The 12,431-nt window shown below is 47.3% G+C and overlaps 1 protein-coding gene across 1 annotated transcript in view; it reads right to left on the bottom strand.

The window, feature by feature from the left end:
* The window catches only part of LOC128723791 (uncharacterized), a 56,554-nt gene that overhangs the window by 9,699 nt on the left and 34,424 nt on the right, over positions 1-12,431 (bottom strand). Inside the window, exons 3-7 of the mRNA XM_053817555.1 lie at positions 5,549-5,660; positions 5,382-5,479; positions 899-1,019; positions 736-801; positions 540-624 (exon numbers count right to left, since the gene is read on the bottom strand). Of these exons, the coding sequence (XP_053673530.1) occupies positions 540-624; positions 736-801; positions 899-1,019; positions 5,382-5,479; positions 5,549-5,660 (482 nt within the window). The remainder of the gene's footprint in view (positions 1-539; positions 625-735; positions 802-898; positions 1,020-5,381; positions 5,480-5,548; positions 5,661-12,431) is intronic.

The following is a 12,431-nucleotide window of genomic DNA, read 5'->3' as shown; positions in this document are numbered from 1 at the left end:
AGATCGAGTGAACGCGTGTTAAAAGTGCGATTGTTCGCCACATTCGCTGATGAATGCGGTCAATTGTGCGGTTACGCCAACGGGTCTTGCTGATGAATGTCCGCACGGAAGCTTGCATGCGGTTAAACGCTTTTAGGAAAAGGTGAAAGAACACTGCGCAACAAAACTACACCCCCTTTAACGCTAGCTGACAAGGGTTTGTGGCCGGGATTTCGAGTGGAGCACCCTATTGGCGGCTTTCATTTTTTTTCCACGGCGCCAAATTGAGACAAACAATTTCTAGCCCCCGGCATTAGAGCGTCTTTAGGGTACGCATGGTACGCTGCCGTTCACAAACGTGCGAGGGAAGTCAAGCGACTGATCATGCCATTTCCTGCGCGATGGCTCATGGGGATCGTTTTGAATAATTTCCGCACCAGCTGTGGGAATGGGCGCACAAAGAATGAAAAATCTCGCAGCAAAATGACAGCATCGCCCCTGTCTATTAATTATCGGTACCAATTAGGGAGAATAAATCAAGCCGAATGAGTTTCCTGTACCGTCCAAATCATACACTTTGAAGAGGAACTTAATTTTGTCCTCTGGCGACTGGCCGGCGAACTGGTGGATGGCATCGATGAATTCCTGTCGGATCGAACGAGCGAGAACGAGAAAAAGAGAGGACAAATGAAGGGCGTCAAAAAACAAAGCGTACATTGCGGCACGCATCCGCGGATTCACATGCCGTCTGCCTACCTGCAAGGAGATGGAACCGGAGTTGTCCTTGTCGAAGATCTGGAACACACGTTCGGTGAAGAAGGGCTGCGAAATGGTCGAAATTGTAGCCAAAGTGATTCCGTTACCCGGAGGCCGATTGCGCTTGATTGGGGTTGGGACCCCACCGGTCCCCGATACTTACGTTTTTGGAGGTAACAATTTTCTTAAACTCCTCCCGGCGGATCTCTTTCTCATTGCCGACCGTCTTGATGAACAACTGCTCCAGCCGCTCGAGGGACGATTTGTCGAAGCCGGTTCGTGGTCTGAAACGGAGAGCAATCGGACGCGCATTGAAGGACGCATAATGCCTAAGTCGCCGGACGGATCGGATCCCACAATCGTAGTCCGGACTCACGGACGCCGGACAAGAAAAAGAGGCTCCCTTGTTAGCGGACTGGCAACGAAACAGGCAGCTAGCCGGGACTGGTAATTAGCGATGTCGAATATACACCTAAAGTGCGCGCCCTCATTCGCGCCGGTCGCGTGGTGATTACGTCTTTTTTATAATTATTTCAGACGATTCTCCGGTGTGAAACGTGTGAACGATCGATGGGCTTGAGTGAGTGTTTGGTGCCCTGATATGGTGATCGGTTTCATCCCACCTGCCACTGGGCGAAAGGTTACGTGCGCCAATTTTGGCCATCGCTACATTCGCCCGAGGTACTCGCCTGTACTCGTGATGAACGACTTTACGTTCCGATGTGCTACAGGATGCGTGGTACTGGCTTTAATGGATTTTCACCATGCGTAACGAATGAGGCCCCTTGATCGCAGCTATCGAGAAGATTTAAAACAGATTCCCATTTTCATTACCTTTCCGGGCTGGATTACGATAAAGGGCCAATTAATTAGGACCTGCAGCAGATAAGAAGCGATCGGAGGTGAGCGTTCATAATTAATTGACGTTTGGGAGGTTTTCTCACGGCTGTTTTGGAGTACTTTCCCTTCTGTATAGACTCACAAATATTTCCACTATCCCTCGAGGTATGATTCCGCTTTTTCTTTAGGAAGCGGTTGATGAGGTGGCATTGTGTCAAATCGAATCCATGGACGGGTTTGCCGAACATCGAATCAAACGTACATCACTTTGGAAAGGGAATCACTTTATGCTGACATTATGATCGCTGGCTTATCTCAAAACAAAGCAACAGCCGCATGGAAGCGAATCAAACGGTTCCAAATAAGGACAGGATCCGCTGGCATTAATGGCTGAAAATGATGATGTCCACACATGAGAAAGCTTGCTGACACGCAAGTATTGGTTTTTCTTACATATGCAAAGGTGTCAAGCTGGGTTGACAGCGCAACACCCGACGTTGTTGGCACGCTTTTCCGAGGAAAACCCTCCCTACAACAGAAGTGGGACCCGATCGGTTGCTATCACGACAAATGGCCGCCTACCATCCCACAAGTATCCGGAGCCCGTCCATCCATCACGTTTCCCTGGAGCCACTCGGCACGATCCTTGACACGCCATAAATCTTGATTAGCCGCACGTGCCGACGGGGTCGGTCCGCGACACACCGGGTATGATTCATCTGAGGTTGTTGAGGGTCTTATTTTTGCGCGACTCATCCATCAGATTCACCGAAGCGACCGAAGGAACCTCTCGCGAGGGGTTTGAGTGAGATAAATCATACCAGTGGGCTACCTGCGGGCCCGTTCTGTCATGGTCCTCACCTGGACGGTAGGCAATCCGTCATGTTTGGGCTAAAACGGATGCTTCAGGAGGGCGCAGGTCACACCGTGCACCTTCGATCAGGCGATCCACGTGCCTGTACGGAATCTAATCTGCGCCAAGTGATCGCGAGCACGCGACCCCATCATTGATTCGAACCATAGTTCCGGGGTTCGTGACTTGGCTTATCTGCACAGTATAAACCTACCGTCGTGATGGGGGTAAGCAAAAAAATTAGAAAAAGAAAAAAAAAATTCTACTCCAACTGATCGCTGATCTCGCTTACAATAGCGCTTATTTATGTGAGAGGTTGCTTTTCGAGGCTTGAAGCAAAGTAAACAAACACAGCAGGTTTGAATTCATTCGAGGCTTTTTGCCGTTTGTCAAAGTTGGTCACGAACCTCGGGATGTGACTGTGATCGACGTACGAATACGAGAGAAGGAGTCCTTAACGGAACGCGAGAGCAGCATGATTGGTGATAAAGAGATGAGAATTTGTTATAAAAAAGGAAGCTCTAAAGCAATAAAATGATTATGATGACTTGCACAAAAAATAAGCCACAAAAAACAGCTGGACTCATTGAACAGCGGATGGATTAAAGTCAATACATATCAATTTTCTTTCCATAGTTCCTTAACTGTCGCTATGGTGGAAGAAAACCACTGATAGGCACCCAAGCGCGCCTGCATCCAGCAGCATAAAAGTGCGACGATCGTTGCGCTTTTGCGAGTCATTTTTCGCGCAAAAATTACGACCTGACCGAACCCCATTATACGGGTTCAGCAGAGTACGCCATTGAATGAATCATTTGCATTGGCACTGCCTGCCTACTGCTTCTGGATTGCACATCCATTGCGTACGATCGTTGCACCCGTCCTACAACCGTCTAATATCACGCGCAGGCGTTATAAAACGGGGCTCGTTGTTCGTCTGTCTGCGAGTCGTTCTACTGGTCCTTTTTCACGGCTCGTAAATTATGCCCCAGGGTCTCTGCGCTAACCCACCGTCCTCGAGCACCTGGAGAGGATGAGGAAGAACTCTCCATCTCGAAGCTTCTCCAGACGTATAGGGGCTTTATTTTTTCTAATATACTTGTTAACATTCACGCAACCACTGCGATCGATAAATCATGCCTTCGCGGGCTATTTATCAATATCTTTGAACCCGCACGGAAAGGTTCCATCCCCACTTGGGGGAAAAGAAATGAAAAAATAGTTCCCTCTTGCAGATTCCAAACCAGGTCTTGGGTTGGTCCCGGCGCAGGAAATCACGGACAGCCACCGAATCGAGGCAGCTCGAACCGATCAGCTGCTGATTAGCCGCGAGCCTCCTAACCACTGTGGCTTCCCGTTTTTTCTCCCATTTATTTTATTACTTTCCGCGACATAATTTATGAACCGGCGTGTGCGCGCGCGTAATGGAATAGCCTCGGGGGCACATGATTTACGGTTTGTCAATCGGACCGTTTGTTGGAGCGTGGCTGTTCGATAGCCTTACGGTGCATTGTGTGCTGTCGTGGAAAAGGCTCCGAAAAGCGAGCCCGTCGAAAGCACCTGAATAGGCGTTCGCTCCGGGGATCCTGCCACATTGCATCGTGGCTGACGATAACGATCGCATACGCGTTAACATCGCGAAATTCCTCCGTTATTGGTCAACACCACACCGATCGACTTGCCGGCGATCTAGCTGTGGAGGTAAAAGAGTCAGAATTTTAAGCGACATCTTCGAAGAAGTGATCGATGGCGGATCAATGTTGGTGAGGAAAAACACGCACCCGGATTCGCCATTACCGAGGTGACGTTTCCATCGATCTCAGACATGCTTCCTTCAAGTAGTGCCACAATGAAGCCTGGAAGTTCTGCTGGAATGAGCCATCTAGTGTGAATGGACGGCACTTAATTTATGCAGTAAAATATCGCGCTACCGGCTCGTGGTGCGTCGATCACGATCATCGGTGGCGTCGTGCGTAATGAGCCGCCACCTCAACAGTGACGAGACACGACCTGTATGTCCCAGTACGGCATCGCAAACACTCGCAATGCGTTGATGGGACGCCACACTACACCGCTACCGTAATTTTGCTGCCAATCACGGTTAGGATCTGAAGAGATCCACCGGGCGGTGGAGCGATGGAGTGATCTTATCGCGCCAATCGAACACGATCGAGGCGGTTGGCCTGTTTGGTTTCAACTCTGCCAGACAGCTCGCAGACAGGCCTACTCGATGTGATGGGGAAAATCTACCGTATGGTGTGTGGTATAAAAAATGCCGTCCGCTTACATTCACGATCACTTGATGAAGCTGCTATCGCTCGACTCTGGCCTCACGCAGGTGCCGAACATGGGTGGAACCGTGACGGGGTGCAATTTAGCCTAACGAGTGGTTAGCTCAGCTCCTTTTGGATGAGCCCGGCGGATAGAGCGGTCTTGAGTGGCCTAGTTCATCTTCGCGTTTTTTTAAAGAGATAGCAAAGAGAGTATCAAACAAAGTCCCGCAAAAAAAAACAAAGTCAGCGGTCTGCTAATCGACATCATACCGACGGGCTTGGATCGAGTCCTGCGGTGTGTGTGATTAAGATCTAGCGGGAGTTCTCCCGCTACACGATTCCTGCCGATTCCTTACATGGCTCTGCAGACTTGGTTGATGGACGTTCCATCGGTGTGACGCGTTGTGGCGCGTTGCCAAACGTCTCGATGCGGATTGCATTTTCTCGCCCAGCCCGGTTCGCCGGTTTTGGGAAAAACTAATCACGATGTCGCGCGTGGAAAACGGTACCACGTCTTTGACCATCACGAAGGTGTCGGAACGGTGTGATGGATTTAATTACGGTGCCCATGTTTCGTTCCAGCCGGCGGCTATCTGTTTGAGCGGGATTTGACGAACCGAGTGCGCTTTAATTACCCAGTCCCTTGTGGCGGTTCCTTGTGATGTATCCGTGCTACTTACCGTGCATTCGTGAGGTTCGAGATGAACTCCATTATTTGATTGGTCGATATCTGGTTGGTCGAGTCGACGTCGATTAATCGATACAGCTTATCGAGAATCTGCGTGGGGTGGAAAATGGGGTGTTAGTGGGCCTGGAGTGCTGGAGGCCAAGGTTCGGTTTCGCTTACCCCTTTGGCATGCCATATTTGGCAAAATTTGTCGTAGGTTACTGTTCCGTCACCGCACAGCACGTACGCCACCGATTCCAGTTGCTCCGCGAAGTCGATCTGCTTCTCGTCGCTACAACAGAGTAAAAAATGGTAGAAATACTTTATTAGAAATAAGTCAATACAAAAAGCTACGAAAAGTTTCCACAACACTAATTAGATATAAAGTTTCGATTAAGGTTAATGTTATGATACAAATGTTGTTCTCGGGTTATAAATTGTTGATTTTTAAGACAGCTAAACGATGACAAACGTCTTAAAAATGTATGCGCTAAACCCGCTTAGCGATATTAGCGTGCTCCAGCTGTTTTGATGGATTCATCAGTACTCTACTTTCATTTCAATGTTGGTCTACTAAGCCTGTTCGGTCCTTGTGGGTAACCAAAGGGAGCTTGTAGTAGAATTATTGCAGATCTCAACGAAAAAAGATTATCTTATAACATATGTAATTGCATCACGTAAAAATTCAATTCAATTTATTCATTCTTTTTGACTTAATTCGATTGATTTTTAAGAGAAGCAGTTCGTTTTTTGCCAAAAAGTAGATCAGCTGTCGTCACCATCGCTTGGATGCCGATCCATGCTTGCTCACCATATGCTTTAATCCGTGATGTCTCGAACTCAAACCCACTATTCGTTATCTCGAACCAAAGGCAGACGTTGATGTCGAGTGAATGACAGTAGTCCAAGCTGGTTCCAAACACTCGTTGGAACAAGGACGCAGGTGTACCGACGGTGTAGGACTCCTGGAACTTTGCCAGTATGGCATCCGCGGCGGCGTGAGCTGCCGCTTGTGCCTTGAACCCATTCGTCGCCGGGTCAAGCGTATATGCCCATGGGACAAATATGTGGTTACCGAATGTGTGCATATCGACGTACAGGATCGTATGGTTGGCTTGCTCGCTTAACAGTTTACCAATAGCCCTACTTTCAGGATCCGAAAACTCTCTAGTGCCATGGTACGTTGGATTGTCTGTTCCCACCGGCTCGTCGTTCTTATCGAAAGTGTATCCAAAATTCCCGTTCAAATCTACACCAAAGCTTCCATCGGCCTGTGGTGAGCGGCTTTTACTCCAGTACCGATCTTGAGTCCTGGTGTACTCGTACCCGTCCGGATTTGCCATGGGAATGATCATCCAGCGATACTGCGTGAGGTTCGGATAAGCATCGGAGTTTTCCACCAGTTCGTGGGCGATATAGAGCGCCGATGTCATGGCAGCCCATTCCCGTGCATGTAAGTTCGCCACCAAGATTACCGTCCTTTCGATGGCTTCATTGATGACGATCATGCGAACATCACGAGATTCCACGGTTTGCACTATTGATTTGATGTTCACCTTGTCCGGAAACGATTGATGCAATTGTGTCAAAAACTCGTCCATCTCATTGTAGCTCAGAAAGTGATTTAAGAAGTCATTGCTGTAGGATGGAGTATTTAAAATCAAACACTTTTACACTTGGAATAATTAAAATATCATACCCAAGCGAGGGCGAGATAGTCTCGTTTGCAATTGTGGAGTTGAACGATTCCACAAGGAAAGTTAAAATCACCAAGCACGCTGTTGCTCTTTTTGCCATACTGAAAATGAACGGTAACAACAGCAAACCAACTACTGGGCAAAACTACGCTTAGTATCGCGCTTTATTGCGCTTAGTAATTGGAACAGCAATTGATAAGCAAATTGCAATTAAATGTTGTTACTTTAATTAGCACGTAAAGCAAACATAGATTGAACGGAAAGTTCAGCCATAGAGTGAGTTGATTCTAGTGGCCGATCTAAATTTTGGTTAGCATTTATTAAATTGCATATAATAAGCAATCATTTTGAAGGCACTTTTCATGAATAAGAAAAAACAAATTAAGTCTTTCGTGGTAAAGATCTTTTGTTAATGCGCACCCATTGCAATCTTTATACTTTATACATTGCAATATTTTATACTAAACAGAAGAAAAACAATAAAGAAGGTTAACAATAATTTTGAAAGTACACAGGAGTTAATCTGTGTCATTGAAAGACCTATCTCCGGCTTATTTCCCATCAGCCTTCAAGGCCATCGCCTTGATAGCAGTGAAAGCTTCCTGACCAAACGGAATGATGCGATCGGTCGCAAAGACGAAATCCTTCACCAGGTCGATCCACATGCAGGATTTGATGCCCACCTTCTGGCAGTAGTCCAGGCAGCTACCGAACACGTCGTAGAACATTGTCGAGTGCGTTCCGACCCGGTAATCGCCCCTTCCCATCGCCTTGATTGCGGCGGCACCAGCTTCAGCCACTCCCTTGTTGAACTCCGCGTTCGGGGCCGGATGTGGGCTGTTGCTCCACGGGTACATGATATTCCGTCCGTAAACGTGCAGATCGACATGCAGGATGGCGTCCGAGTTGCTTTGCAACAGATTTCCGATCGATTGGCTTTCAAATTCCGAGAACGCCCTATCACCTCGGAAGGAGGGATTGTGCGGTTGACGATTTAGTTCGTCACGGTCCTTGTCCCATTCGACATCGAAGTTGCGGTTGATATCCACTCCGAAGTTACCTAAACGCTGCGGAGAACGGTTCCTTGCCCACTGCCGATCCTTGATCCGGGTGTACTCGTAGCCATCTGGGTTTGGAATCGGGACGATAATCCACTTGTAGTTGGCCGCCATCGTGTGATTGCTTGGATTTCTCAGCAGCTCGTGGATGATGTAGATGCAAGAGGTCATGGCACCCCACTCACGTGCACGCAGGTTTCCATTGATAATGATTTTCTTCGTCTTATCCTTGTTGATCGTAATGGCGGTGATATCGCGTTGGTCTAGCGTCTGTCCAAGGACATCCAGCTTCGCCTTGTTGGGGTAGGTCTTTTCCAGAAGCTTGAGCCAATTTTGAGTTTCGTTGTACGACATGAAGAAGTCCAGCACGTTATAATCTTCCACGGTCAATGGTCTTTCCTCATAGCATCTGTGTGGCGGGTATCGACCGGAATACAGTGCCAACTTGTCAGTTAATTGACGGTCACAAACCGGAAGTGAAAGTGTACTTACTCTGGAGGAGGGTGTTTTTTCAGCTTTTTCGATGAATCAATACTTGGATGAACTGTTGTTTGCGTTGGAGCTTTCTTTTTAGCTGCACATGAAACTGCCGCTATGCAAAAGAACACAAGCCAGAGAGAAAAGAGAACATTTCGTGGTACTACCGCAGCCATGATTGAAGCTCAACTTGTTGAACCGATGGTTCTCTGACCGATTGCAGCTTATATACAGCTCACAGTTGCGGTAAATTTCAATAAATTTTCAGCGTAATGTGCGTATAATTACCGTTATATTATAGCGCAGTGAAAACTCCGGCAACATCAATGGATGAAATTCTCTTCTTATCCGCACATTTTCTCTCAATTAGCTTCTTTTAATATAGGCAATATAAGAAATGTAAAATGTTAATAAACATTGAATAGGAAATAATTGCAATAATTCTAATTTATTTTATTTTTCAGACTGTAAGAATATGATAAGCACGTGACCATAAGCCAATAAGATCGTTTTCAAAACAGAGGCCATCTCTCGTTCTGGGCAAGCGAGTCGATTAAATTAATTGATCATCGCTGCACTATGGAACATTGTGTGATAAACGTACACTGACTTCAATCTTCACTTGCATTTCATTTGTTTTTGAAGAATTAAGACACTCATTGCTATAGAAAACATCAGTTATATAACTGAAATATAGCTCACTAAGATCCAAGATGTGTCTAATACGCTGCAGCTCGATTTGCCATGGCCTGTATCGCAGCGAAGGCCTCTTGCCCGTATGGGATGATACTTAGGATGCCCAGCTCAAACGAATCTTCTGTCAGCTCCATCGCCATGCATGCTCTAATACCGATCGAGTTACAGTAGTCTATACTGCAACCGGACGCCTTGTACAGCAGCTCGGGCGGTGTGCCGACAGTATATTGTGCGTTGGATTGCAATAAAATTGCCGCCGCTCCGGCTTCAGCGACAGACCTCAAAAAGGCTGCATTTGGTGCTGGCTCTTCCGTGTGACCCCAAGGGTACAGGATATATTGGCCGTACGTATGCAAATCGACGTACAGAAGCGCGTCGAGGTTGTTTTGCAACAAGTTCCCGATTGCGCTGCTTTCTGGCTCGGTGAACGCCGCTATACCACGGAACGTTTCCTCGTGTGGATTGATATCCTCCTGTTTGATCACCACTTCCCACTTGAAGCCGAAATTGCGGTTTAGATCGACGCCAAAAGCACCGTCCGGTTGTGTTGAACGATTTTTTCGCCAAAACCGATCGTAAAGCCGCGAATACTCGTACCCGTCCGGGTTTGGGATCGGTACTATCACCCACTGGTACTGGGCCGCCTCAGGATAGCTGTCCGTGTTCCGGACCAGTTCGTTGATGATAAAAATTGAGGAGGTCATGGCAGCCCATTCCCGCGCGTGTATGTTCCCCGTCAAGATGATCTTCTGCTGCTGGTTAGGGTTGATCGTGATGGCGTTGATGTCGCGGCCTTCGTACGTTTGGCCCAGGGATTGCAAAGAACATTTTTCGGGATATTGAGACACTAGCGCCTCAAGCCAGTTGTAGGTTTCGTCATACGATAGGAAGTAAGCGAAGATATTGAAGTCGTCAACGCTGGCTTGTCTGGAGCTGATGTTCGTTTTAAAGAAGCGTTAGTCCTTTATGGCCGCATTAAACTTAGCCACATAACTTACCGTCGAATTAGCTCGGAATGGTTGGTGTTAAGTTGATAATTCGGTAAACTATGAGCAGCTGTAGCGAACAGCAACATTAACCCCAAAGAGAACATCTTGTAATTGGAAGAGAAATCCCTTTTCAATGGTCAGAATTTTGCACGAAATGATTCATAACTTCTTGTTGGATAGTTTTATAGAGAATACATTTTTTAATTGAGTTTGAGTTGCTTGTTTTTAGAGAGTGCTTAATAGCAAGTAAGAAACTGTTTAAACACGAGCTACAAACATCATTTGATAAGCATAACTGTTCATGAAATCCAATTGCAAAACAATCCGGTGTAGCAGCGTTGCGTTTTCGTACAGCCATATTGTAGAGGTTCTTTTTCTATAGTGTTTCAAAGGAAAGATATGTAATTTCAGTCCCGTTAAAGCGTTTCCATTTAACTGCTTGCAATGAAATTGCTAATCGTCGTATAGCGGACAATAACGTGACACAGTTTCTTCTGAAACATTTCCACTTCGCTATCGATCATTATCGAAACGCAGCGCGACCATTTACCCGATGTCATCGATCGATACCTTCGTGCGTGTGCATCGTTTTCCGATCAAACATCCCAGGTTCAGTGCGCCCAGGATGATGAGCTTATAATTATCTCAGTGTAATAGCATCCAATTAAAACGCACCACAGACCATCGTCTTGGACATCCATGGGAATGGACCGTGATATTGCGATCAGGATTTTACCAGGCGCAAAGTCTCGCCAAGAAAAGATGCCGCCAGCATGAGAAGACCGCAAATTTCATGGGAGTCTGAGGGGCGAATCGATCGGACCACATTCTTGCCCGATCGATATTTTCCACCCCTGAGAAAATGTCCATGCTCGTGCCACCCGATCCGACGATCGCGTACTCATTTGCGCCCAGTATTCGATGATGTTTCAATCATAAGGTTTTAAGCACGTTTGGAGCCCGCAATACCCGTTTGCGTTAATTACTCCACGGGCGCGGCGATCGCGAAATGTTTTAAAACTTGTGGCCGACAATTATTTCGTCCGCTAATTAAGCCGGGCTGGCGTGGGTCGGGGATGAAATCATTCTTTTGCACACCTACACGAGCAGCGAAGAAATTGGCCGTCCAAAATGAGCGGTTTTGGATTGGTTCGATTTCGGTAAATGGTTCATAATTTTCGGTGTTAAGTCGTAAGCTTATGACACCTTCGTACTGGACAAAATCTCGAACGAAGGCAATCCCATGTGAGCAGGTGAAGTTCACTTCTCGATCGTGAAGTTGGGCAATTGGTCTCTCACTCTCACGCAGTTTCCCGTAAGTGGTGTAAGATTAACATATTAGTCGCTGTGCTGAAATTTTCGGCCAAAGTCTGAATTGTGGGACGCAATCGCGTTGACCGGCGAGTGCACAAATTGCTCTGATTAAAACATTTTGTTTCCATTCGATCCGACAAGTGGTGTCGGTTGCATCGACAGGGACCATTTTCAGCGTGTGATCGTACAAATCGGGCCAATCCCACTCGTTAAGGGGTGCGTGCGTAAGATAACATCCCGTCCTGGAGGTTCCCAAGGTCCCTGTCACACGAGATTATCGACTCATCGCTTGATTTGGCACAGGGTCCAACCAGCGCACGATGGTGTACAAATTTCATGCCACGCCCGACGAATCGCACGGTGATCGCATCAATTTTCCGACCTCCAACGGGGCGAACCGGTCCATAAACGGACCGAAGGACCACCCAAAACACCACCGCCGTCAAGGTGTACGCTCCTAGCCGTGGATCGCTCATTTGTTCGCGCCCGGTATGCGGCGTGGGCAATTTTCCACCCCAGGACGCTACCATAAACGCCACCACGGGAGCTCCAAATCTGCCTGGCAGTAAGGGAAAAACCACCCCACCGGCTGGAAAGGAAGAAAAAAAAACGCTCAGCACAAACCCCACCGAGCCCAGCAAACCGCTAATGCTCCACGCCTAATCAACGCCTGTATCGGGCAGCAACTTATTAATTCAAATATAAAAGGTGTTAAATAGTAGTAATTGATTTAAAAGAATCGAAAACAGGGCAAGAAAACTCCAGCAGCGAGCTCGTTAGTTTTCAACATATAAAGCAAAATCGCAACGCGCTCGGTCCGTGGCCACGGGCT

The sequence above is a fragment of the Anopheles nili genome, chromosome 3 (assembly GCF_943737925.1).
Source record: "Anopheles nili chromosome 3, idAnoNiliSN_F5_01, whole genome shotgun sequence".
In the NCBI taxonomy this organism is placed as follows: domain Eukaryota; kingdom Metazoa; phylum Arthropoda; class Insecta; order Diptera; family Culicidae; genus Anopheles; species Anopheles nili.
This window is presented reverse-complemented; position numbering and strand designations above follow the sequence as displayed.